The sequence below is a fragment of the Aspergillus glaucus genome (genome assembly GCF_001890805.1).
Source record: "Aspergillus glaucus CBS 516.65 unplaced genomic scaffold ASPGLscaffold_14, whole genome shotgun sequence".
Lineage (NCBI taxonomy): Eukaryota > Fungi > Ascomycota > Eurotiomycetes > Eurotiales > Aspergillaceae > Aspergillus > Aspergillus glaucus.
Genome location: NW_019170466.1, coordinates 684,705 through 708,296, shown reverse-complemented (window position 1 = coordinate 708,296; position 23,592 = coordinate 684,705). Strand labels below are relative to the sequence as shown.

The 23,592-nt window shown below is 50.5% G+C and overlaps 9 protein-coding genes across 9 annotated transcripts; 4 read left to right on the top strand and 5 right to left on the bottom strand.

Annotated features, from left to right (window-relative positions):
• Positions 1-355: 355 nt before the first annotated feature.
• On the bottom strand, positions 356-2,104 carry ASPGLDRAFT_48999 (metal homeostatis BSD2 family protein). The gene is made up of 3 exons (XM_022547012.1): positions 1,975-2,104; positions 1,314-1,856; positions 356-1,241 (listed from the first exon to the last, which is right to left on the bottom strand). The coding sequence occupies exons 1-3, from the start codon at positions 1,996-1,998 to the stop codon at positions 660-662; spliced, it is 1,149 nt and encodes a 382-aa protein (XP_022399574.1). The 5' UTR covers positions 1,999-2,104; the 3' UTR covers positions 356-659.
• A 200-nt stretch (positions 2,105-2,304) lies between these two features.
• On the top strand, positions 2,305-2,957 carry ASPGLDRAFT_48997 (ubiquinol-cytochrome c reductase complex assembly factor 2). The gene is made up of 2 exons (XM_022547011.1): positions 2,305-2,377; positions 2,426-2,957. Exons 1-2 carry the CDS (start codon positions 2,363-2,365, stop codon positions 2,819-2,821), a joined length of 411 nt encoding a protein of 136 aa, XP_022399573.1. The 5' UTR covers positions 2,305-2,362; the 3' UTR covers positions 2,822-2,957.
• A 190-nt stretch (positions 2,958-3,147) lies between these two features.
• ASPGLDRAFT_27104 (3-oxoacid CoA-transferase) lies at positions 3,148-4,816 on the bottom strand (the record flags this gene model as incomplete). Its single annotated transcript, XM_022543634.1, has 3 exons — positions 3,148-3,461; positions 3,515-4,700; positions 4,754-4,816. The coding sequence occupies 3 exons, from the start codon at positions 4,814-4,816 to the stop codon at positions 3,148-3,150; spliced, it is 1,563 nt and encodes a 520-aa protein (XP_022399572.1).
• A 714-nt stretch (positions 4,817-5,530) lies between these two features.
• ASPGLDRAFT_48994 (ubiquitin-specific protease UBP2) lies at positions 5,531-10,415 on the bottom strand. Its single transcript, XM_022547010.1, has 12 exons — positions 10,297-10,415; positions 10,094-10,234; positions 9,261-10,015; positions 8,994-9,204; positions 8,899-8,944; positions 8,449-8,843; positions 8,301-8,389; positions 7,708-8,245; positions 6,974-7,655; positions 6,502-6,922; positions 6,268-6,439; positions 5,531-6,211 (listed from the first exon to the last, which is right to left on the bottom strand). Exons 2-12 carry the CDS (start codon positions 10,113-10,115, stop codon positions 5,631-5,633), a joined length of 3,912 nt encoding a protein of 1,303 aa, XP_022399571.1. The 5' UTR covers positions 10,116-10,234; positions 10,297-10,415; the 3' UTR covers positions 5,531-5,630.
• Positions 10,416-10,558: 143 nt separating this feature from the next.
• Positions 10,559-11,475, top strand: ASPGLDRAFT_48993 (Tim17/Tim22/Tim23/Pmp24 family protein). The gene is made up of 4 exons (XM_022547009.1): positions 10,559-10,794; positions 10,877-10,996; positions 11,073-11,270; positions 11,328-11,475. The coding sequence occupies exons 1-4, from the start codon at positions 10,611-10,613 to the stop codon at positions 11,420-11,422; spliced, it is 597 nt and encodes a 198-aa protein (XP_022399570.1). The 5' UTR covers positions 10,559-10,610; the 3' UTR covers positions 11,423-11,475.
• Positions 11,476-13,411: 1,936 nt separating this feature from the next.
• On the top strand, positions 13,412-16,387 carry ASPGLDRAFT_67724 (SLM1 family PH domain-containing protein; the record flags this gene model as incomplete). The annotated part of the gene is made up of 4 exons (XM_022549182.1): positions 13,412-14,063; positions 14,131-14,618; positions 14,678-15,015; positions 15,061-16,387. 4 exons carry the CDS (start codon positions 13,412-13,414, stop codon positions 16,385-16,387), a joined length of 2,805 nt encoding a protein of 934 aa, XP_022399569.1.
• An 841-nt stretch (positions 16,388-17,228) lies between these two features.
• Positions 17,229-18,601, bottom strand: ASPGLDRAFT_67723 (uncharacterized protein; the record flags this gene model as incomplete). The annotated part of the gene is made up of 6 exons (XM_022549181.1): positions 17,229-17,240; positions 17,347-17,827; positions 17,878-17,907; positions 17,958-18,076; positions 18,153-18,265; positions 18,349-18,601. The coding sequence occupies 6 exons, from the start codon at positions 18,599-18,601 to the stop codon at positions 17,229-17,231; spliced, it is 1,008 nt and encodes a 335-aa protein (XP_022399568.1).
• Positions 18,602-18,990: 389 nt separating this feature from the next.
• ASPGLDRAFT_48986 (RNP domain protein) lies at positions 18,991-22,299 on the bottom strand. The gene is made up of 10 exons (XM_022547007.1): positions 22,054-22,299; positions 21,767-21,789; positions 20,960-21,281; positions 20,737-20,789; positions 20,597-20,604; positions 20,450-20,543; positions 20,259-20,399; positions 20,148-20,199; positions 19,611-20,080; positions 18,991-19,555 (listed from the first exon to the last, which is right to left on the bottom strand). The coding sequence occupies exons 1-10, from the start codon at positions 22,055-22,057 to the stop codon at positions 19,259-19,261; spliced, it is 1,464 nt and encodes a 487-aa protein (XP_022399567.1). The 5' UTR covers positions 22,058-22,299; the 3' UTR covers positions 18,991-19,258.
• A 325-nt stretch (positions 22,300-22,624) lies between these two features.
• On the top strand, positions 22,625-23,547 carry ASPGLDRAFT_67721 (uncharacterized protein; the record flags this gene model as incomplete). Its single annotated transcript, XM_022549180.1, has 2 exons — positions 22,625-23,146; positions 23,215-23,547. 2 exons carry the CDS (start codon positions 22,625-22,627, stop codon positions 23,545-23,547), a joined length of 855 nt encoding a protein of 284 aa, XP_022399566.1.
• Positions 23,548-23,592: the final 45 nt, after the last annotated feature.

Here is a 23,592-nt window from a genome sequence, read left to right as displayed (position 1 = left end):
AGATGGACGGAAGCGTGCAGGGGATGGTCTGTGCCGGACTTTGTCGTAGCTCCTGGGGAAATGGAGAAAGGATTCGTCTGCAGAAGGAGTAAGAGTTGGGTTTTCTGCAGTTGTCCGGAGACCTGCGGAGAGATGCCAAGAAAGAGTGAGCGATGCTGATGATCAGAAGACGACGATGTACAAGGCTGAGGCTGAGAAGAAGAAGAATAAAAACAGTGTAAGATACAGTCAGAGGAAAAGAAGTGAATCGAAATAGAAAAAAAGCTGCCTATGACAACCCGACGAGAGGCGACAAATTGGCACAGCCTCAGGCACCGGGGGGGCCAACAAAACAAGCGTCAACAAAAACAGTATCCGTCTTGATTGGTATCTCTTCCCAACGAATATAGCTACATGGTATGCTTAGTGCGCTGAATGCGCAATCCCAAGTATCAAACATACATCAAAAGGAAACAAACAAAAAGAAAATAACAAATGGGAAATTGAAATCAAGTGAAAGCCGGCGGATAATGCCCCCGTATGATATTAAACCCAACCATGTCCATACAAACAAATGTTCATAACTCCATGCTCCCAATGACATTCCCAACCTATACGCAATAATAATGACTGTGCTGTCCCAAGAAGAAAACCCATTTGATTGTTGTTTGCCAAGTGTATCAAACCACCGTCTCTGCTCTCTCACCCTCCGCGATAACTGGAACGCCGAGTCCACGGTCAGGACTCTGTAATACAAGCTGCTCGTGGCGTCGGGCCCGCAAGAAGTCACTGATGGCGCGGATCAAAATAAACCAACCGACGATCATCAAGACGTAGGAGATCCACTCGCTAGTGCTAATAGCAGACATAGCACCGCTGCCATCGCCACCAGAACCGTCTGTTACTGCATCGGGGTCGAAGTTGTGGCTGTTCGGGTCTGGAGGGTTGACATATTGGTCCGCATCACCGCCATCTTCCGGTTTCGTATCGCTTCCGCCTTTCATGTAGAATCCATACTGCACGAGGGTAAGGCCGAGACCAGCTCTGCTTCCGTTCTTCGCTGCATGTGTCGTGTGTAAGAGATAGGTGAGGAGGAATCCGACCAGTTGGAAAGACATGGAAATCATGGCGTTCCAGACAAAGGAGAAGATCGACCCAACCGGCAGTCCATCCACGAACACCTCATCGGACGAGATGCCTGGCGCCAAGATAGTAGTTTCCCAGTACGGCGGAGTCGCATCGGCGGCTGCTTCTTCGTAGGACTATCATGGATCAGCAACTCCCCAAGGGAATACCAAAAAAAAAAAAAAAAAAAGGAGAACAAAAAGACATACCGGAGGCAAATCCTCATTCTTCTCACCCCTCTCAGGCTTAGCCGCCAAATTCGCAAACACACCATCATTCGATCCGATCACACGACCCGGCGCAGAAGATGAAGGCGTAAACGATGGAAGGATAGTCAGCCTTCTAAAGATCCCCCGACTCTGCTGCTGTGTCTGATCCTGTTGCTGCTGTCCTTGCCCTCCCCCTTGGCTTGACGAAGACGCGGCGGCACTACCGTTCCCGTCCCCGTTATCATCGTTGTTGTAGTCGCTACCACCGGCAATAGATCGCGGCTCGGGGTTCGCCCGCATTAAGCGCTGCCTATCGTCAGGCTCATTTTCAGCCTCCGAGTCGCTCCCATCGTCGAACGCGTCGGCAAGAGTCTGATCCGCATCGTCGGCCCGGCGAGACTCATCGTTTAAAAGGCGTCTAGAGGAAGGCGAGGAGGAGCGAGAGTGGAACGAGGGAGGTGGAGAGGACGGAGTGAGGTGCGAGTTCGACCGGGACGGATTCGACGGGTAAGGATTTGGGTCATCTTCGTCGTGGGCGTTTACCTGAACCCAGCTCTTTGTCAGTCGCTGATTCGAATGAACCGCATCCGAGAGAGAATAGGACTGGGGAGTATGGTGATTGTCGCGATGTGATTCATCCAGATCAGCGGCGGAGACTTACCCGTTGATAACGCTGCGAGCTCATGATGAGCGAGCGAGGCAGAGAAGGAAAGAAAAGGAGAGAGCGTGGGAGTGTAGATCAAGCTAGTACACAAAGGAGACGTAGAAGGCTCTAAGCGAGGTTCAGGAGATGGATAGAAAACGAGGGAATGAGCAACTGGCGGCGAGGACGATGATGGATGGCTCAGGATGGCGATGCAGAAGGGAGATGGGGAGACTGTAATGCCTTAATGCCTTGTAGCCTTATCAGTTAATGCCTAAGGCATAGTTACTTCATCGCCGCATAACTATCCAATCCTCTTGTCACAATTATCATCCAACTTAATTCAGTCAACACTCCTTTCTCACACTGCTCAATTGCTTAATCAATTAACATAACAGCCATAACCATGTCAAAGCCACCAGTAAGTTAAGACCATGACCGCTACAAAAACCACACTAACAACAACCAGGTCCGTCCACAAACCCTCCAAACCCGCATCTCCCATCTCCTCTCCCACTGGCCCTCCGACCCCGTCCGTCCAGCCTCAGTCTCAGTCCAGACCTACTTGCAAGCCCGTCTCTCACAAGCCTCTCCCCAAGATGCAGCAGTACCGCAGCAGCAACAACAACAACACCTACCCCAGAACCAACAACCGCAAGAAATGTCCGAAGCATCCTTGAACGCATTGTCGTCGTTGCTGGAGGATAGATATACGAGGCGGTATCCGTTGTCGCCGAAGTTGCGCAGACCGGCGAGTAGCCCGGATCATTATGATAATGTGGTTAGGGAGTTTGAGGAGGCGCCGGAGAGGGATTGGTTTGGGAGGTTGGGGAAGAGGTTGAAGGGATTGCTTAGGTTTTCTTAGGTGGTTTATGGTTTGTTTGGTTCTTTACGGGTTATGGTATTTACAAAGTTGTTCATGATGTATAATACTCTCTTTACTGGATGTATGATTGGGAATGGGAAAAGCACCGCTCTACCGAGGACTGTGTATGGCACGCTCTTGCTTTGGCAATGAATTGCATTGCCAGGTATATACATCTCTGCTGACAAAATACATAATAACTCATAAACAATCAAGGATATACATCCGAATGTAATCAATCAACCAACAAATCATACACGCTCAATAATCCTTTTAAAACATGCAAACAACCATGGATATCATCTCGTCAGAGAAAAAGAAACATCTTACAGCATAGGCTTCAAGTCATCAGCAACCTTGAACGGCGCCTCCGTCTTGGACTTGACCTCGTCAACGGTAACACCGTCAGCAAGCTCGATCAGAGTCAGACCGTTGGTGAAGTCGACGTCGAAAACGCAAAGCTCGGTGATGATACGGCTGACACAGGTCTTGCCGGTCAAGGGGAACTCGCAGTTCTTGACGATCTTGGGGTTGCCCTTCTTGTCGGTGTGCTCCATGGTCACGACGACCTTGGTGGCGGAGGGGTTGGAGACTAGGTCCATGGCACCGCCGAAGCCCTTTATCTTGCCGGGGAGCATCCCTGATATAGTTAGCTTCGCTATCCTGGAGTTGGATGGGAAAATGGGATCTTACAGTTTGCAAGGTCACCGTTGGCGCTGACTTGCATAGCACCCAGGATGGTCAGGTTGACACGGCCAGACCGGATCATACCGAAAGACTCGTCACTGCCGAAGACGGCCGCACCAGGCAGAAGAGTAACCGTCTCCTTACCAGCGTTGATGAGATCGGGGTCCTCCTGGCCCTTCTTAGGGTAAGGGCCCAAACCCAGAATACCGTTCTCCGACTGAAGCATGACCTCGACGGAGGGGTCGACGAAGTTAGGAGCCAGCATGGGCATACCAATACCCAAGTTGGCGTACATGCCGTTCTTGAACTCCTTGGCAGCACGACGGACAATACGCTCACGCTTGTTGGCAGTGTCGCCCTTGCCCAAGGCCGCAGCACCCTGCTCTTCACCCTCCTCCTTGGCGAAAGTGTACTTCTCAATTTTCTTGTCCGTAGTGCTCTGGATCACACGCTTGACGTAGATACCAGGCAAGTGCACAGCCGCAGGGTCAATATCACCGACCTCAACAATGTTCTCAGCCTCGACAATAGTCATCTTAGCGTTACGGCCCATAGCACCGTTGAAGTTGGCCGCCGCATAGCGGAACTGGCAGTTACCCAACTTGTCGGCCTTCCACGCCTTCACAAACGCATAGTCACCCTTGATAGCCTCCTCCATGACATAGCTCTTATTGTCAAACACCTTAACATCCCGCGCCTTGCTGTACAGCGCCACAGTTCCATCGGAGTTGTGCTTCAACGGCAAGTCACCCGTCTGCACGACAGTCCCAAACGCAGCAGGCGTGTAGAAAGCAGGAATACCAGCACCACCCGAGCGGCACCGCTCAGCCAACGTTCCCTGAGGTGTTAACTCCATCTCAATCTCACCAGTCAGATACATCCGCTCGAAAGTCTTGTTCTCACCAACGTAACTGGCAATCATCTTCCTGATCTGCTTGGACTGCAGGAGCAGGCCCAGACCCGAGCCGTCGACACCAGCGTTGTTGCTGACTGCTGTCAGGCCTGTGATCGAGGGGTTTGCGCGGACGGCGTTGATGAGGGAATCGGGGACACCGGAGAGACCGAAACCGCCTGCCAGGAGGGTGGAGTTGGATTTCATGTCTTTGATGGCCAGGTCGGCGGATCCGACGACTTTGTTGATTTCATAGCGGCGGGCGCTGCTAGAGAATGTGCGGGCGAGGAATTTTTGGTGCTATTCTGAAGTTAGCGATTGTGAGTAAACGAAGGCATGTGTTGTTTTCTTACCTTGCTGGGATCAGTCGAAAACTGCCTGGCGATGCGCAGGCAGGTCGCAAGTTGTGAAGACATGATGATCGTTTATGTATGAGTCCGTCGGGGGTATCACACTATACAAGGACTATTGACAGACAGACAAACAAACACAGTGATAGACAGAGAAGATGATATGAGGAGAAGCGGGCTTTATATACACCCGCCGCAACACAGCGGAAAGTGGCCGGACCCGGTTCTCCGCATACCCCGGAAAACCCCCGCATTGTATTGAGAGAACAACTGATTGAATTATCCAGCGGCCATTGAAGAGGATGCTACATAGTTATATGCTTAAAAACATCCCTCTTTTTCTTCTATCACTTTTTTTTTTTCTTTCCATATATTCTCTGAATCTCGTACTGTCCATCCTAACCACCACAAGGCGGGTTTACGAATCTATCTCGGCCTGCATTCCGCGCTTGGTTGCCGACCGCACGTGCCGGTTCCGATTCGGAGTGCATATCGGAGTTATCGTCGCCATCTACCACTATCGGTACCATGGAACATTCATGTAAACGGTCATAACATGATGGTATCTTCCGTTATGTACAGGCAAAACAAGTCGTAACACCTCTAGCATGCAAAGGAAACATATCATGTCATACACACATATCATCATCCTCTGGCGGGCATTATACAGTTCAAAAAAGCAAGGTCCCCCATATTCATAGAACACATCCTTCAATCAAGTAAACAGCAAAACTTGAGGAAAATAAAAGAGATAATCACGTTAAATCCACCCGGACATAACCGTCGTCACTGCCCTCCAGCTCCTCCACTCCCTTGCGCTTCAACGGATTATTCGCAGTCGTATCCATGGGAGGCGAGAAAGACATCTTCCGAGTATCTATCACTGCGCATCGTTTGTGTTAGTCTGGGTATTGGACGACCATCTCCCTTCACTGCTATCGGCTCTCTTCTCTTGAGCCAAGGAGGGGAGGAGGAGGTCAGCCCCCGTACCTGGTGCGCCACCGCTCCCAGCCCATGCCTCGTTGTACGCTGGCGGATCCATGTTGACGTCTCCTTCCGTCGGCTGCTGTGAAGCCATGATGGCTTCTTGCATAGCGGTATCTTGATCTGTTTCGGGGAATGATTGGGCATTCGATTGGGGATTGACGATCTCCCGACAGACGGGGTTGACTAATCGGTCCTTCATGGTGTCGTTGACGTATACGAGGAAATATGGGGTAGGTGGGTTTTGTTCTTGTCGATCTTGGAAGATTTCGGATGGATCTTGGACTTCTGTGACTTCGCTGTCGTTGTATTTGCGCCAGATATTTTTCTTGAAGTCGTAGATGTATATCCAGTAATGCCCGAAGCTCACTGAGCCGCGGTGGACAAAGACGGCATGCAATCGATAAGCCAGATGTTTGTAGTCGGCAAACTGACTCGATATCATTGTTTGCGTGTCTCTGATCTCTTTCTCGATGTCTGGGCCATGGTCAGCATAGCCCTGGGGCACTGGTGGATTTGCAGTATAAACTTACGACTCAGCTCGGTTTGCGTAATCTGAGAAAGTTGTCCAATTTCGGACGCAAGCTGTGGGTTGATATCCAGTGCGTCCTTTGCAGCCTCCGGGTCTTCCTTCATCGAGTTGAGGTCATCAAGCAAGTCTTTGGTGCTACTAAACAGCGTCGGCATATCAAGCCCATCGCTCTCCTGCAGTAACGGATTATGGTTAGCAATGCACGTAGATGATACAGGGAGTAGTATAAACATACATTCTTGCGCAACAACTCCGCTCGTCGAGCTTCCAGTTTCCTCAAAGATTTCTTCCACTCCCAGGACTGCTCTCGTCGTTTCAGAATCTCAGGGTGCTGCGTATCCATGTACCGATCAAGGTATATCGTTTCCTTCAAGTCGAGATGATGGGTGGATTTGAAAGAACTCTTCTTTACCGGATCGAATTGAACACGCTGTACTTGTACTTGAAGCACCGGGGGCAATTTGCTGATGGCACCGTATTGTTCGGCTATGGAGTTGTCAATATTGACTTTCTGGACATCAAATGCGCCGTCAATTGCCGCGTATATATCACGGGATCCAGTTGCAACGTCGACTTTGATATCGCACCACCATTCTTCCCTCGAGCGGACGTTCTTCGTAGTAGAGAGATAAGATTTGGTCCGTCCGTAGAACAAGCTGCGGAGATTGTCAGCTGAATACCAAGTAATCTGATAAAGATGAGCATACTCTTTGATCTGGTCGACCTGCTCACCATCAGACGCAATCCCAAGGGGTCTGATGGCGCACTGGCTCTGGAAAAGAACGTTATTGATCACCTCCGTCACGTCTTGCTGAGCCCCGATTTCCACCTCTTCTATAAGCTGCTTACGCGGATCTACCTGCGGAGTAGGTCGAGGAGGAACTGGCGGAGGTTGACTAGGCGGTGCGATTGGAGCTGTCGCTGGCTCAAGGGGAGAGATATCGTCATCGTCAGTAGCCTCGGGTGCATTGTCGTTGCCCGAATCCGCCATGACAACATCGGTCTGCTGGGATGCATTTTCCTGACCACCTGCGGGGGCGGCTGGCGCATCCTGCTTTGTGGTTTCGGAAACAAGAGTAGCGTCACTATCAACGTCGCTTATAAGTCGCTGGGGCCTCTCTGCCTCGGCGATGGCAGGGTTCTCGCTTGGATCTCTTTTCTCGGCTTCCTCAGTAGTGGTCTGTGGGGGGCCGAGAGGGCCCATGATCGGCATCCCGCTGATTTCCCCAAGGCCTGAAGGCCTACCTGCGGATATTGTTGATCGGCGACGAATTGCGGCCTCGTTGGATGGGCTGATCAAAGTCAATCGTGCCAATTCCTGTCCTGGAATCACATAAGGACTGGATGAGTTTATCATATCATTGAATAGGATTCGCAGTTCTCGAAGAACTGGGCAAAAGGTCAGCATCTGCGGCCTGCTCTCTGTATCGCTAAAACTTACACTTTTGGGAGCGTTCCACCTCTTGTTTCTGTACTTTGCGTGATCCGACTTGCTTTTTTTCTATACCCTCATCATCCATCTCCATGCAAAAGCTCTCGAAATCAAGCACCATCTCACGGAACGGAAGCACTGAGAAGTAGAACTGGAGCAAGCTGTTGAGGTAGCAGGTATTGCCAATATTCTGTAACCCAACAGGCCACTCTGACATATTTCGTCCGGGTTGTGCAGCAGCACCCGGGACCATGCTGCTCAGCAATGGACTGTTCTTGTCCTGTGCTATGAGGTACAGAGCGCGGTTGTATGTCTCAGCCTGAGCCGGAGCTTCATCAATACAGATCGTATATGCTGCCATGATTGCTCCATCGTCGATGGTGCGGTCTGGAATCTGAAGGAGACGGTAGGCATCTGCGACGTCCATTTCACCAGCACCCGCCTCGCCGGTTTGAATGAAGTGCTTCAGACCTTCTGATTTCCGAGATTGGGCAATGAGATCGACAGCCCTTCGTGCAAGGTCTCTGGTTGCGGGGTTGTCATTCACCTAATACAACTATCAGTTTCATGATTCAAACGGTGAAAGCGCCTGAGAATAATACCTTCGCCGTATACATGGTGATGATGAAATCATCGGCTGTCTTGTCATCAACTCCAAGGAAAACCTGGGCTTGCTCGGCATTCGAGACTTCTATTTCCACCAGTCAGTTATCAAGGCTAACCTGTAATTCACTTGTACATAGAACTTACTGTCCTCTGCTGCGGACTTGATGCGCTCACTCCGCCTACTGTCTCCTATCCTCCATAGCTGCGTCCGGCTTTCAGTCTCCTGGTTGGTAGAGTTCATGAAAGCATAGAACTTTCCAATGATACTGTCTTCAGTGAGACGGGTATCATCATGGCTGAGGCCAAAGTAACGATATGCAGTGACTATATCGTCGTCGGTATACTTTCCTTCCGCATAGGCGACTTGAACAGCTTGGTCGATGATGGCTCCATCTTCCCCACCTCTGAGCTCACCGATAGCTTTCAGACATTGGAGGTAAAGCGACGTCCTTCCCGGATCTACAGAGACTTGTCGATTGAAGGCGTCCACAACAAGGGTCGATGACATGTTCTCGACGGCTCCTAAGTCCTCGTAATACCTGGGTAAGTGGTCAGACTGATGTTAAGGATCATAGAGCTTGAGGGTAGACAAACGGTGCGGGTGCCATGGAGAACTCGTTTGACCGTGATGTCTTGGAATCTATTTACAGATTAGCTATGCGCAACTGGGAGGTGAGATATATACTCACAAGCTAAAGCTTCTAACGCGTCAAGGAGATCATCTGATGCTGGGGGACCAATGGGATCTATTTGGTTGCCTCTTCTTTCCGATGGTGGACGCTGCTCCATAAGCGCTGCCAGCTCATGCGCAATATCGTCAAGGAAAATCTTTTGTTGATCCTGGTACGGGTATTCTGCCCATGGGTTTGGTCGGGGAGGGTCCCAGAGACCTTCAGCCTCCTTGTCTGCATTAGAACCGGTTCTGTCTATAATGGATTGCCAAAGTAGGTACCTACCTTGAATGTGAAACCCAGAAATTCCAGCAACTCTCCACATGGTCGCCCCTCAACACCAAAGCAAGCCATGAATCTCTTGTTGACGGCTGATATTGACTTGCTGCGCTGGACATCGCGAATGGCATTGGCGATGTATATGCGCAAGTTTGCCAGCACGCTAATAGGAGGCGGCCGAGCGATCCCCTCCATACGCTCCGGATACGCAGCAATCGCCGCGTCTGTCCGCTCCGCCAGCAAGTCCACATCGGTTAATAATCGCACCCGATCGTCCGCAAGGACGGGGCTCAGGACGCGAACGGACGCCGCCGCGGAGCACGACAGATACGAGCATTCGTAGTGGAACGATTCCGCGACCTGACCCTTGGGTGTCACCTCGACGGGCGAAACACCGCCCCTCTGCCTGCCTGACTTGTAGGCGAAATGATGGATGTGACTGGAGAGGTTTTGTCCGGATTGACCGATTGCGCCAGTGTAATTCACGACGACCTGGAGATGGGTCCGGCATTTGGTACACATCGCTGAGACTCTCGAAGGTGTTCCGGTATTCCTTCTCTGATCCGGCTGAGAGAGGAACGTCTGCATTTCTTTTCGCGCATACTGATGGCGACATGCTAGTGGTGAGATAAAGTCTTGCGGGCCGTTGTAGTGTTCAGGGTATACCGGGGGTACGTCAGAGAGCAGGTTGCGGCCGGTGCCCGGAGGATGGGCGGGATCGTAGTCTTGAACATCCTGTACAAGACGGGGGGCAGTCTTGCCTGTAATATAATAATTCGATAAAATTAGTAAATGGCCTTGGTTGGCGACAAGCTGGCTGGAATCTGGGGGATACATACCGGACCTCTGCAGAGATGACATCGGGAGGCTCTTATGAGCTCACAGGTTCAGAAGGCCAGGCTAGACGAACAACCGATCAAACAAAGTAACGCTCATCCATAGAACCAATAAGAGCGCTTCAGGTAGTATTGCAAATGAGACTGGCGTTATCAATAAGCACTGGGCATTTATACACTTCGCAGATAGCGGGGAGCTAGCTCACCACACTTGGGCGGAGGCGGCACGATAGCAGTATTCAACACCACCGCAGCGCAAGGCAATAAACGTTGATATAAGTTGACAACAAGAGATCTGACAAGTAAAAGATATCTTTGCGCTTGAGAGTATGCGACGAACTGTGCAGGGCTGTAGTTGTTTAGCGCTCTCCATGGAGCTTCATTGTAGCTCCAGGAAAGCGGTGTATCATGGCAGAACCCGCCCTTCCAAATTCCGAATCAATCATCGGACCGCCGGCCAACAACGAACTACGATAGCAGCCAGACCGTCCACCATCCCTCCGCAACTTCGACAGCCACGATGGCCCCGGAACACACAGAAACCCACTACCACCCGCACGATGCGATCGGTTCGGCAATGAAGGCGACCACCCTCACTGGTGGGGTTGGTCTCTTCGCGGCCGCCGTGCAGAACACCTTGACCAAGCAGAATGTCGGACCACTGGGAGTCTTCTTCAAGAGCGGCGGCACAATCGGTATTTTCGGTATGGAAATGGTTATTCTGGATGCTGTGGAAGGGGTACAATGGGGTGGTTAGGAATGGTGGCTAACAAGGAATCATTTTAGCGGCAATGGGTGGTACCTATGAGTTCGTGAAGACCGCATCGGCCAACCTGCGAGAGAAGGAAGACCACTGGAACGTTGCGATTGGAGGTTTCTTCTCTGGTGCCATTCTGGGTCTGCGAGGTGCGTACCTACTTCCTCTTTGCTTTCTGGATATCCCGCTCCGTTGAACTTGTTTCTGATCATATATTCGTTGCAGCTCGGACATTCCCCGCTCTGATGGGCTACGGCGCTGGTTTGGCCATTGGTATGAGCGGATTCAACTACGCTGGCGGTCTGTGGGGTTACAAGAGAGACAAAGACCTCTCGGTCGACGAATTCGAGCGCCGTACACAATTGCGGAAGAACTACCGGATTCCCGGGGAACAGACTTTGGCCGAGCTGGGCGAGGGACGAGGTATGTGGACTTGATATGAGATGTTACTGGAATGATACTAACTGGTGTATGATATAGGTCTCTACGGCCCTGGCTACGCAGAGAGACGGCGCGAGAGAATCAAGGAAGCATACGGCTTTGACGTCCCCACGACCCAGGCACCAGCATCATGAGAAGGAACGGTTGGATGTGTTTTGTTCGGCGTGCTTTCTGTAAATTATCACCATACCAATTCGTTTGCAACAAAACCGTTTCTTTGTGGCGTTGCGGTTTACATGGATTTTCTACGGAGTAATACCTCTGCAGGGGTGGAGACATGATAGGGACGTTAGAGGTTCTTCAGGGATGCCCTAGTCACAACGGACCGTACTCCGTAGACACCTTATTCTTGGTAAGTGTCTGTGTTAACATTTGACATGTCGTTCTACAGCGCTGGCCGAGTATGGGGTAACCGCGAGCGGCAGCCAATCAGCGAACGAGGTTATCAAATCATCGGGAGCAGGAGTGATAATTATGTAATCGATCAATCGCATTCCCGTCGATAGTACAGAGTAGGAAGGAATCCTAAAGCATTCGCTACATTTTATGTCGGGCAGATGCAAGGAATCATAATTTCCCATATGTACGGGGTATGCAGTGAGTACAGGGGTATGCTCTCCTTTTAATACTGTCATGTGACATTAACATCAGTATGTGCAGTACTCCGTACTCTGTATTCTGTACTCTAACCATAATCTCGGTACGGAATTGACATCCTGAAATACATGATTCAGACTCAACTGAACATTGTGCCTTGGGTTGTGATCCGTGAGATAAGACGACATATAGTGATGACAACACGATAGCTTCATGAATACCCGATTAGGAAACTCTGAACAAAAGGCTGAATGGGTTCTCCTCACGACAACCATGGACCCTTTTCTTCATGAATCAGCAGTCCGTCATGGACTCCCTCTGCTATGTTCTACCCCTCAACCCCTCTGCCTCCGTGCATAGTACGCAGTCTTAATGCGGCTTTACCCGGCCAGCCGGAAGATGCCCCGTGCATGATATAATATTAGATAATCGGCGATTTGCCACAGGCAAAAAAGGGGCAACTCTAATGGAATTTGATATTAACTGGTAGAATCACAGTGAACGATCATCATGAAAGACGCGAAAGCATTGGCTGTTGGGGGGTTCCATCGAAGCCATCCAGAAACGGAGAAAAAGAGTACAAGCCACTCCCGACTCCTGAACAGGCAACGGAATTACTGGACTTGTAAGTACGTGAACTCCTCTGCCAATTAACTGATCAAACTCTCATCACTTCATCATAGAACCATCCGGGAGTCCCGTATCTTAGGGAGAGATCCGTATACGGAGTATACACACACACATACATACATAGTAATAGTAGAAGTCATACCGTCGCATTTTTCGGGGTTTCTGGTCAAGACGTCATTCAACCGGATTCCTTTAAGAGGTATATACTCTTTTCCCTTTCCTGAGTATGTACTCCGTACACTGTACTTGAAAGTGCTCTATTCTGTGAATACTACTCAATTGCCTCCTGATGAACATCAAATAGTCAGTGGAGCGACTAGTCCTTTGTTCTTTTCTTCTTCTTTTTTTTTTTTTTGCTTAATTAAACTATTATAAGAAAACCCCCCCGCAAACAGAACTCCTAGCACTACTACTACTACCACTACTACTACTACGGAGTACTACTAGAGAAAGGGCACTATCACTTATATACGACGACTGTATCGTTCGCCTGGTAACCACCTCCCCAGGGGTTCCTTTTCCTCTTTTTTCCCTCCCTTTTTTTTTTTTTTTTTCTGTTATTTTTAATTTTTCCCTATTTTTTGTCTTCATTCTATTCTTATATTGTTATTCTGCGACTTCCTATATACCCGTTCAATTCCCCCCCCTCGTCGATCGATCGGCCTGTTCGAAACCGTCCGCACTTGCATGCAGTGAGAATATAGAGGAAGTACTCGACTACTACAACAACGTCCCTGGATCTTATTACAACGAACGACTCGAGATTCTTCCAGTGCAAAGCGACTTGCCCCTCCTTCTCTCCTCTCCTCTCCTCTCCTCTCCTCTCCTCCTCTCCTCCTCTCCTCCTCTCCTCCTCTCCTCCTCTCCTCTCCTCCTCCCTCGCCCGTCCCGTGACCATGGCGATGGCCGCACGGCCACCGAGCCCCCTGGTGCAGGATGCATATGGCCCAATCCCTCAGCAGCCCAACAGCAATGCTGCCAACTTCAACAATAACGGTGCTACCCATCCGGACGCTGTCGCCTTGAGTCGTGGCTATGGTTCCCGCTCCAACTCCAGACCGAATTCCTTTGTCGCCAGTAGTACCGCCTCTAACGTGGCTCACGGTGCCCTGCTCGATCCCCCCTCCATCGCTGGCGCTGCCGGATCTCGTTATTCCCTACCCCCATATCCGCAATACCACCACAACCCTCGGTTCCACGAGGACTTCGATGCAGCCAGTCAGCGTGGTTCCGTCATTTTGGAAGGCCCGTCAGCTGTCCAAGCAGCAGCAGCCGCCACCCCGGGCGTTCAGCGCTCCGTCTCGCAAATGTCCCAGTCTCGTTCCGCAACTCCCACTCGTACAAGTACGTTGAAAAAACGCGCTTCTCTCACCAAGAGGGGCAGTATGCGTCGCAGTGGGAGCAAGAAAAGCATGCGCGCCGGCAGTGTTCGCAGTTTGGATCGGGAGCGGTACGGTGCTGACGGCGTCGATGATATTAACAGTGCCTTTGCCGTCCCGATTCCAACAGACGGTAATCCTACAGAATCTTTGGCTAATCGCTTTCAATGTACGTCTTTATTTTTTACTAACTTTATTTTTATTTTTTTAATCGGATCGACACTGACACCAGATAGCATGGCGCAAAATCTTGAAAGACCTGATCATCTTCTTCAAAGAAATCCAGAAATCGTACGAAATGCGCTCGAAATTGTTCCTGTCGGCTTCCAACGTCATCAACAATTCTACGATGCCTCCGTCCTTCCTCAAATCGGGCGGTATCGCCGATGCGACCGAGATCCTCCGCGACTTCCATCGACAGGGCTATCTCGAAGCGAACAAAGCCGCCGAGGTTGAAAGCGAAGTTGTCAACCAGTTGATGAGCCTCCGCAATGACCTGCATAAGAAGATCAAGGAAATCAAGGGTCTCACCAGTGATTTTAAGAATACTGTGGAGAAGGAAGTCGACGGCACCCGCAAGTCGGTCCGGAACCTGCACGATGCCCTGGATGTCGTCGACAGCGACCCTGCTGCGGCGTCCGGGAGAGGCGATCCGTTTATCGTTCGTCTGAATGTCGATAGGCAGATTGAGAAGCAAATCGAGGAGGAGAATTATTTGCACAGGGTATGTTCTATATTAAACTTCGACTTTTGCATTGGTGCGGGGAAACTAAAAGGTTATAGGCATACCTTAACTTGGAAAACTCCGGTCGTGAACTCGAGTCCATTGTGGTGAGCGAAATCCAAAAGGCTTACAACGCATATGCCAGCGTCCTCAAACGCGAGGCCGACGAGGCATACGATACCGTCGAGAAATTGCGCGCGGGGCCGATTGGGATGCCTCAGGATCACGAATGGAACTCGTTCATTTCCAGCACCGATGACATGGTCGATCCGCGCGTGCCTCTCCGCAACGTGGAGAATATCACCTACCCAGGCAGGGATCATCCCGCTGCTGCAGAAGTGCGATCCGGCATGTTGGAACGCAAGAGCAAGTACCTGAAGAGCTACACACCGGGCTGGTAAGTTTCCTTTTACTGGTATTCTATTCAGTACTGACTGGTTAGGTATGTCCTGTCGCCGACTCATCTGCATGAGTTCAAGTCGGCCGATCTAGTGGCTTCGCAGACTCCCATGATGTCTCTATACCTCCCGGAGCAGAAGCTGGGCCAGCATTCTGAACCGGGCTCGTCGTCGTACAAGTTCATGCTCAAAGGACGCCAGACAGGAACCATGCACCGGGGTCACTCCTGGGTGTTCCGTGCGGAGACGCATGAGACCATGATGTCATGGTTCGAGGACATCGGGAGCTTGATCTCCAAGACCGGTGAAGCTCGCAATGCGTTTGTTCGCCGACATGTCCGGAGCGTGAGCGGAAACAGCATTACTATCTCTGGGAGCAGTGATGTGATGGAAGATGAGGAAGACGAGGCCGACAGGACTCCGTATTCCAGTGAGGCCGCCTTGATGAACGTCGAGCGGCCGACCTCGCAACCCCGCCAGCCCGGCGGACGCTTTCCAAGTGATGTGCACATCGATCGGCATCTGCAGGTGCCACTGTCTCCATCCAGCGGTGAAAGCTCTGGTGACCGGGACCTTCTGGCAGTTGTTGGATCATCCGGCCCGAATCGATCTACGTCCCCTCTGGACGGTTATGACAATCGTCTCTCGGTAGTATCAGACCGAGATGGGGACGCCGGCAGCACCGCCAGGTCTTCCATTATTCAAGGAGGGAATGACAATTCCTCGTTGGGAGCCGGTCGTATCGAAAGACACGACAGTTATTATGGGGAATGGATTGGGCCAGCGGCCTTTGCTGCGCGTCAGCAGCAACAGGCTCAGTATAAAGCATATAACCCTGCCTCTTCCCAAAATGAGCAGGGTATGCTTCAACCCGACAACGAGAGGCGCCCTCTCTCCTCATCGGACCCGAATCTGCTCGCATCCACCGGGTCCACTCACTCACAGGATCCCTCGGGATTCCGACGACGTCGCGAGAGTGCCTCGACGGCACCTACCACGACGAATGTGACCAACGTGACAGATCACACGAACAACACACTCCCCACATCCATCGACGAACCGTCGATTATCGGGGCTGGTGACCTCGCCGGCCCGCACAGACGGCAGCCAGCCGATGAGACTCTGAAAGAGGATCCTACGTCTGCATCAATTAAGATGGATGGCGTCTCGGTTGCTGACTTCCCCAAAAGGGGTCTTTCACCGGGACGCACGACGTCGAACCAGTTCAACCCTTCCGCGGTAGGTGAGGAATTGAAGCCCACCACTACCGCCGCTACCGGCACCACCGGTACGACTGGTCGCACGAAGGGTAGTGTATCAACACTGGAATTGAAGATCCCAGGACACTACCCACCCCATGTGACCGCATAAACCAGTTTGCTCTGGGTGTCTGAATGTTATATACGAGCATTCCCCACCTGGCATTCTGGCCTATATATCCCTTTTTCGGCTTTTTCTGTGCCGGGGACCTAGCCAGTCCCTCACGATTTTCATTTGGTTTTTCCGCACTTTTGTTTCTTGTATTTATATTTTTGTAACGTTTTTCTTTTGTTGTTTTTTCCTTTGTTAGCATTCCTTTGTCATTCTGACATGACATGTTATGCTATGTTTACGGTTACGGTTTGATTCGATCTCATCTTTTGATATGGTCTGGTTTGGTCTGGAGTTTTATGTGTTTTTTTTTTTTTTTTTTTTTTTTTTTTTTTTTTTTTTTTTTTTTGTTGGTGTACTACTCGGGACGGACGGTTCTGGTTTTTGTCGTATATGGGATACCCAAACCCAAATTGTTTTTCTGTTTTTTGTTGGCGTTTGAAATATGTATGTGTGTGCGCAAAGTTGGGAGGAACTGAATCTGGGAAACTGCTATAGGTTATATATATCCCCCTGTGATGGGGTGGTATGGAATAAAATTCATGATTTACGTCGATGTACTGGTTATCCGATGTTCTTCGTATACAGTAGTAGTCTCACTAACTCCTCTCGATAGGGCTGGGGGTAGTACTAGAGGAGTAACTTTTCAATTAAATATGGATATTCACCACGGTAGATCGTATAAACCAACATTTGCTACCTATTCTATTCTACAAAGTACAATGCAGTAGTGACCTTTTCCAAACTAAACTTCCTTACCAACTGAATCTCCGTAGAGCCTAGACAACAACCCGAGGCCAATCATTATAATACTCATCCACCGTCTCATACGGCCCATAATTCACCCTCCCACCTCGATCATTTCCAGCCAGGGGAATCCCATTCTTCACACGACTAACCAAATCCTGCACCAGTCAACACCATCCATCCCCTTCGCCATAGAGAGGAATGAAACATACCGGATTATAAATAAAAGGCCTCCCAAACGCCACCAAATCCACAACCCCCTCCCTAACAACCCTCTCCGCCTCCTCAACACTATACTCATGATTCACCATCAACATAGTCTTACTACCGGGATACTTAATCATCCCCCCGAACTGCTGTACCGGCTCATAACCCCCCGGTAGCTCCAACCCCTTTGGTCTAGGGTTGGACTTAAAGTATTCATCCGTCCCCTCACGAGAGACATCACACCCGCGTCTTGAAAGATTGATAAATCCGACCTCCCGGGCCACGATTTGGTTAATATAGTAGGTATATGTCTCTGTGAGTTCTGGGAAGGGAACTGCGGAGTCGTTGTAGTCGTCCGACGGGCAGAGTTTCACGCCTACGGACTGGGGGCCGAAGATGGAAATTATGGCGTCGAGGACGGCGAGGGGGAAGCGGGCGCGGTTTTCGATGGAGCCGCCGTATGCGTCTGTGCGGGTGTTGGTGTGGCTGGATGTTTGTTAGTAGATGACTATGCATGGGGAGTGGGGGCTGCTTACGAGCAGAGGAAGTTGTGGAAGAGGTATCCTCTATAATCAGAGTCAGTATCGATGCTGGTTAACGGTTAAAGTGAGTATACCCCTGTGATAGCAACTCAACGCCATCAAACCCAGATTCTTTAGCCAAAGCAACCGAGTGATGGTATTGTTCGACGATAACCTGCGGGTCTTCGATCTCGGTGATATTTTCGGTATAGCCCTAACCAGTCAGCCCTTCAGCTACCAAAAAAAAAAAAAAAAAAAAAAAAAAAAAAAAAAAAAAAAAAAAAACACACTGGAAGCCCCTCCAACGTCCGAAACTTCCCACCCTCAGCCTTCACTTTTGACGGCGCCAGAACCGGATACCCACTCTCCTTAAGCATAGGCATATTCTCATTCTGAATACGACCTACCCAACAAACGACCAACAGTTAGCCCCCCATTTCAGTACACAGCCTCACTGTCAAGAAGCATCAAGGTATCAAAACAAACCAGGATGCCACGGCTGAAACAAAACCCTCCCACCATTCCCATGCACCCCATCCGTAACCCTCCTCCAAGCCTCCACGTGACTCTCATCAAACATAACCGGTGCATGCGGCCACTCCGCCCCATTCAGATACACAAATGTCCCCTCTGCGACGATTAATCCAGCGCCGTCGCGCGCTCGTTCTGCGTAGTGGCGGACTGTTGCGGGGGTGGGTTTGTTGGCGTCAACGCAGCGGTTGCGGGTTAGGGAGGCCATGCAGATGCGGTTGCGGAGGGGGATGGGGCCTAGGGCTGTTGGGTGGAGGAGTGTTGGGTTTGTCATGGTGAGAGTTTTTTTTATCGAGGGGGGTAGGTAGGTGAGTTGAGATTATGCTTTGATATCAATTTCGGACACTTTTGTTTCTTTTCTGAGCAGGATAGTAGCATCTTTGCACGGAGATGATCGGAGATCTTCATAGAGCGGAATACATTTTCCTCTTGCCCTATGCTTAATAACTAACTATGGAAGCTGATTAGATATTAAGGCATTAAGGCATGCAGGGATTTGACTAGGATCCAAGACAATCTCAACTACAGCCTGCTGCAAAGCCTTACAGATTTCTAGGGCATGTATTTTACTGGCACACCCTCTACAAGATTCATTTCTTCGCCGAGATAGCAGAGATGGAGATCAATTATCAGACCGATAAATACAAGCAAACGAGCAGGACAAGGTCAGAAATCATCAATTCCTGTTATTTTCCCATAAAACATGGTAACTAGTGGAGGAAACAAGGAGGATATTAGAAAGCAAAGATAAAAAGACAAACCAAGAATACCTCCATAAAATCACAATCTCAGGGTAATATCATCTCAACTTTTCAGAACCGACCGATTGCCGCCAGGAAAAGTATACAGTAATAATTTCCTATTATTACATGATCTGATCCTGAGTGATTCCAGAAGGAGGTTGGAAGTCACTGTCCATGGCATCAGGGTCACCAGGGCCCGCGTTCATGTACTTGACAAAGGTGATGCCCAGGGGACGACCACCGTACTGGTAGCCAGTGAACTTGGCGATGGAAGTTTCGGCAGTCTCCGCACTGTCAAACTGGACAACACCAGTGCCACGAGAACGGCCATTAGGCTCGTATTGAATCTCGGCACGGTCAACCTTTCCAATGGTCGAGAACAGATCCACAAGATCTTCGTTGCATGTGGACCAGGGCAGCTAAAGTCACAAATGTCAGTGCTGCGTCCGTGTTCAAGGATGGAGATAAACTTACGTTGCGCACATAGATGACGGCAGACCGGTCTCCACCGGACGTCGCAAAGTCCGTGAACGGGTTCGGAGGCACTGCGGAAACAGGTTCGAAGCCCGGTCCTCCGGGTCCTCCGGGTCCTGCTGGTCCTCCAAAGCCAGGACCAGGACCAGGACCACCGCCGTAGCCGCCGCGGCCACCGAAGCCACCGCCAAATCCACCGCGGCCACCGAAGCCACCACCACGACCACCGAAGCCACCACCACGACCACCGAAGCCACCGCCGAAACCGCCGCGGCCGCCGAAGCCAGGGGGACCACCGGCAAATCTGTCCTCACGGACCTCCAACATCCGGCCTTGCCAGTCGTAGCCGTTAAACTGTTGAATGGCATTGCGCGCATCATCTGGCGATTCAAACGCGACAATTCCAGAGCCCTTGGGACGACCAGTGGGGTCGGTGTGGACATCGGCACGGATCACGGTACCTTGCTGAGCTGTCACGGAGTTAACCCAAGAATCCCAAGGAATTACCCCGAAAATTTCCGATGATCTAGTACTTACCAGCTTGGCGGAAGAGATCCTTCAGGTCTTGCCAGCCAACATTGAACGGGAGCTACAAAATGTCAACATCACAGGACTAGGAGAATCTGGCATATGGGATAGGAAACCAACGTTGTTCACGTAGAGCTGTCGGCCAGCAGCGCCGGCACCGAAGCCACCGCCGCCGCCGAAGCCACCTCCAAAACCGCCGCCCCGGGCGGGAAATTCACCGCGAGGGGGGCCACCAGTGAAGCGGGGCTCAGCTTCACGGTCCTTCACTGAGTCAGTAACTCTGCTTCTCCGTTTAGGAAGAGGGAAAGTACCTCGCGAACGTAGACGAGACGACCCATAAGGTTTTGGTTGCTGAGCGAGTTGACAGCATTTTGCGCTTGGTCCCTTGTTGCGTATTCCACAATCCTGTTCCAGTATTAGTTTTCTGCTTGTGTTGGTGGAATTGAAGGAATACATACCCGCATCCCTACATGTATCCGAAGGCCAGAACCCATCCCGTCAACCCAACAGTCCATCAAAGGGTAAACCAATAACAAAAGAAAAAAAAAAAAAAAAAGAAAAGAAAAGAAAACCAGCCACGCTACACATTGGCGCCCACCTTCGACATTCCATTGGGAAGTAGTAAGACATCGGCAAAGAGAACCTCTCCAGCTATAGGGACGAAAAGCGGAAACAATCCCCCCCTCCAAGTCAGCTAGGCAATTCCAAATCCAACAACAGGGGACGTGAAACGGTGTTGGAACGGTTGTCGCGATATGGTAGTGATTGTAGTATGGTAAAGATGGTGGACGATGATAATAAAGATAATGACCCTTGCTCACCCTGTCTCATAAAATCTTTCAGATGATGCCACTTGACATCGTAGGACAGATTGCCCACATAGACCCGACGGTCTTGCTGGGATGATTCGCGAACGGTCTGCATCATTTGCTCTTTGGCGACAACTCGTTCTTCGAAAGGTCTAGGAGGACCGTAACTAGCGCGACCACCGGCAGAAGCAGCACCGGAAGGACTCAAAGGCGAACGGGAGCGGCGATCAGTACGGTAGTCGTCACGGCTGCGCGAACGACTGCGGGGCGAGTATGAGCGACGGCTCCGTCGGGGACTCCGGGAACGACGACGAGGGGAACGAGATCTCTCGCGCTGAGGGGGGAAGTCAGTAACCAAATCGCGCATGGACTGGCCGAGAAAGAAGATGAAAGTGATACACTTAAGGAAGTGTGTGAAACAGAGGTAATAAGATGAGAGAGTGAGAGAGGGGAGGTACGGAGTAGTATAACCGGAAATGGGGAAATTGGGAAGTGCGGTTCCGACGGAGGGGGGGTCTTGGTCAGGTGACGCGGCTGGATGCAACGGAAAGAAGAGAGAGAGAGTGTGTGTTTATGTGTGTTATATGAGGGTAACAACAGGGTAACAGCAGAAGCGAAGAGGACCCCGGGGACAGAACCACAATATATAACTCAAAATTCACAAAACACGGTCATCAACAACACAAAGTACAGTGTGTGTGTGTATGTATAAGTGATGTGATTGCTGACTCGGAGAACCGCGTCCGGAATGTACCGAGTATTGGGGGGGATATAAACAGCAGCGCAAAGGAATGTTATGAAATGGAAAATTCCACTTACTTGATAGGGGCGGTAGACGTCGGCTGTAAGAGAATCTGGAGTGTAAGCCGGGTTACTTTTAAGTAAAGGTTAAACGGAGAGAGAGAGAGAGAGACGAGGATAGAGAGAAAGAGAGGAAAGGACAAGAAGAGGGGAAAAGGAGAAAAGCAAAAAGAGGAGAACACGGCCAGCTGAAAATGGGTAGCCAAAAAGAACTGATTGGCGAGCAGTGGTGATAGTGGTGATAGTGACAGGATACAGCAAAGCCAGCATATAATAGGAGCTATTAACAGGGAAAGAACACCCACCCATGTTGAGACTGCGCGAGGTAGACAAGAGTAGTAGAGTAGTCGTGGGAAGATGGTTGGTTGTCTCTACTCTATTCTACCCAAATCGTTGATAATGGGAAAAGAGAAGAGAAAGAGTGAGTGGAAAGAAGAAATCAGGGAAAAAAACACGACGCGACAAGACACCCACGGACATGCGCTCTAAACCACGCACGGTTGGGGGAAGCTGTAGGGTAACTGTAGGATAGCTAACGGGACATGCCTAGGAAAAGGAAAAGAGCTGGAAAATCACAGGAAAAAGACAGAAAACAGTCACTGATTGCGCTTATCTGATTGGTCATATCAGTTGGATTGGTGCCTGAGGCAGTAACTGGGTGCAATACAATGTTGACTAGTTTTTAACAAACAAGTAGAATTCACTATGCCGGTATAATTCTATGCATTTGACAATCTGATCATATCAGTCAAGATAAGTGCAAATTGTTCCATTAACGCTGCTGATATCGTCTTGGCTCCGCTCCGGCCAAATTCTACCTCCGGACTCACCACCACTACTACCATACTCTACACACTCTACACACGAACAACGACAATGGCGCAACCACTCCTCTCCCTCCGCCGTCGGGGCTTAACCTTTTCCTGTCGCCGTCTAAACCTCTCCTCTCCATCCAGATCCATCGCGTCCTACTCCCGCATCACACCTACGAGACCGCAACACCAACATCACTGCCAACAACGACAACGCCTCCAACCCTTCACCAGAACATATCACTCCGACCACCACCCCTCCAAACCCCCACAAGAAAACGAATACTCCAACTCCCAACTCACCATCCTTTCCGCCTCCCTCTCACACGTCCCCCGCCACGGCTTCTCCCGCGACGCTCTGATCCTAGGCGCGCGCGACTCCGGATTCCTCGATGTCTCGGTGCAACTCTTGCCGCGTGGGGAGTTTGATCTCGTGCTGTTCTGGCTGGCGAGTAGACGGGGGTTGTTGAGGAATGTTGCTGAGAAGTTGAAGGAGAGGGATGGGTTGTCTGTGGAGGAGAAGGTGAGGTGTTTGGTTATGGAGAGGTTGAGGATGAATGAGATGGTTAAGGAGGAGTGGCAGGGTGTAAGTTTCCTTCCTTCTGATTATGTGTGAAGGGTATGGGTTGGTGATGCTGACTGATTACTATGTAGGCGCTGGCACTCATGTCTCTCGCCGGGAATATCCCCCTCTCACTCTCCGAACTTCACGCCCTCTCGTCTGATATCTTGAACCTCGCCGGTGATACTTCTGTCGATTCCTCGTGGTACACGAAGCGTATGTCCGTGGCCGCTATCTACGCCAGCGCAGAGGTCTACATGACTCGCGACCAAAGCCCGAACCTCGTCGAGACGGAGGAGTTTGTTAACCGGCGCTTCGAGGATAGTGTTGCGATTGGCGAGAAGTTGAGCGGTGCTAAGCAGTGTCTTGGCTTTATGGGAACGACTGCTGTTGGATTGGGGAGGAGTTGGGGATTGAAGATTTAGCTATGTTCAAATTGTATTGATATGGAGATGTGTATATTACAGGCT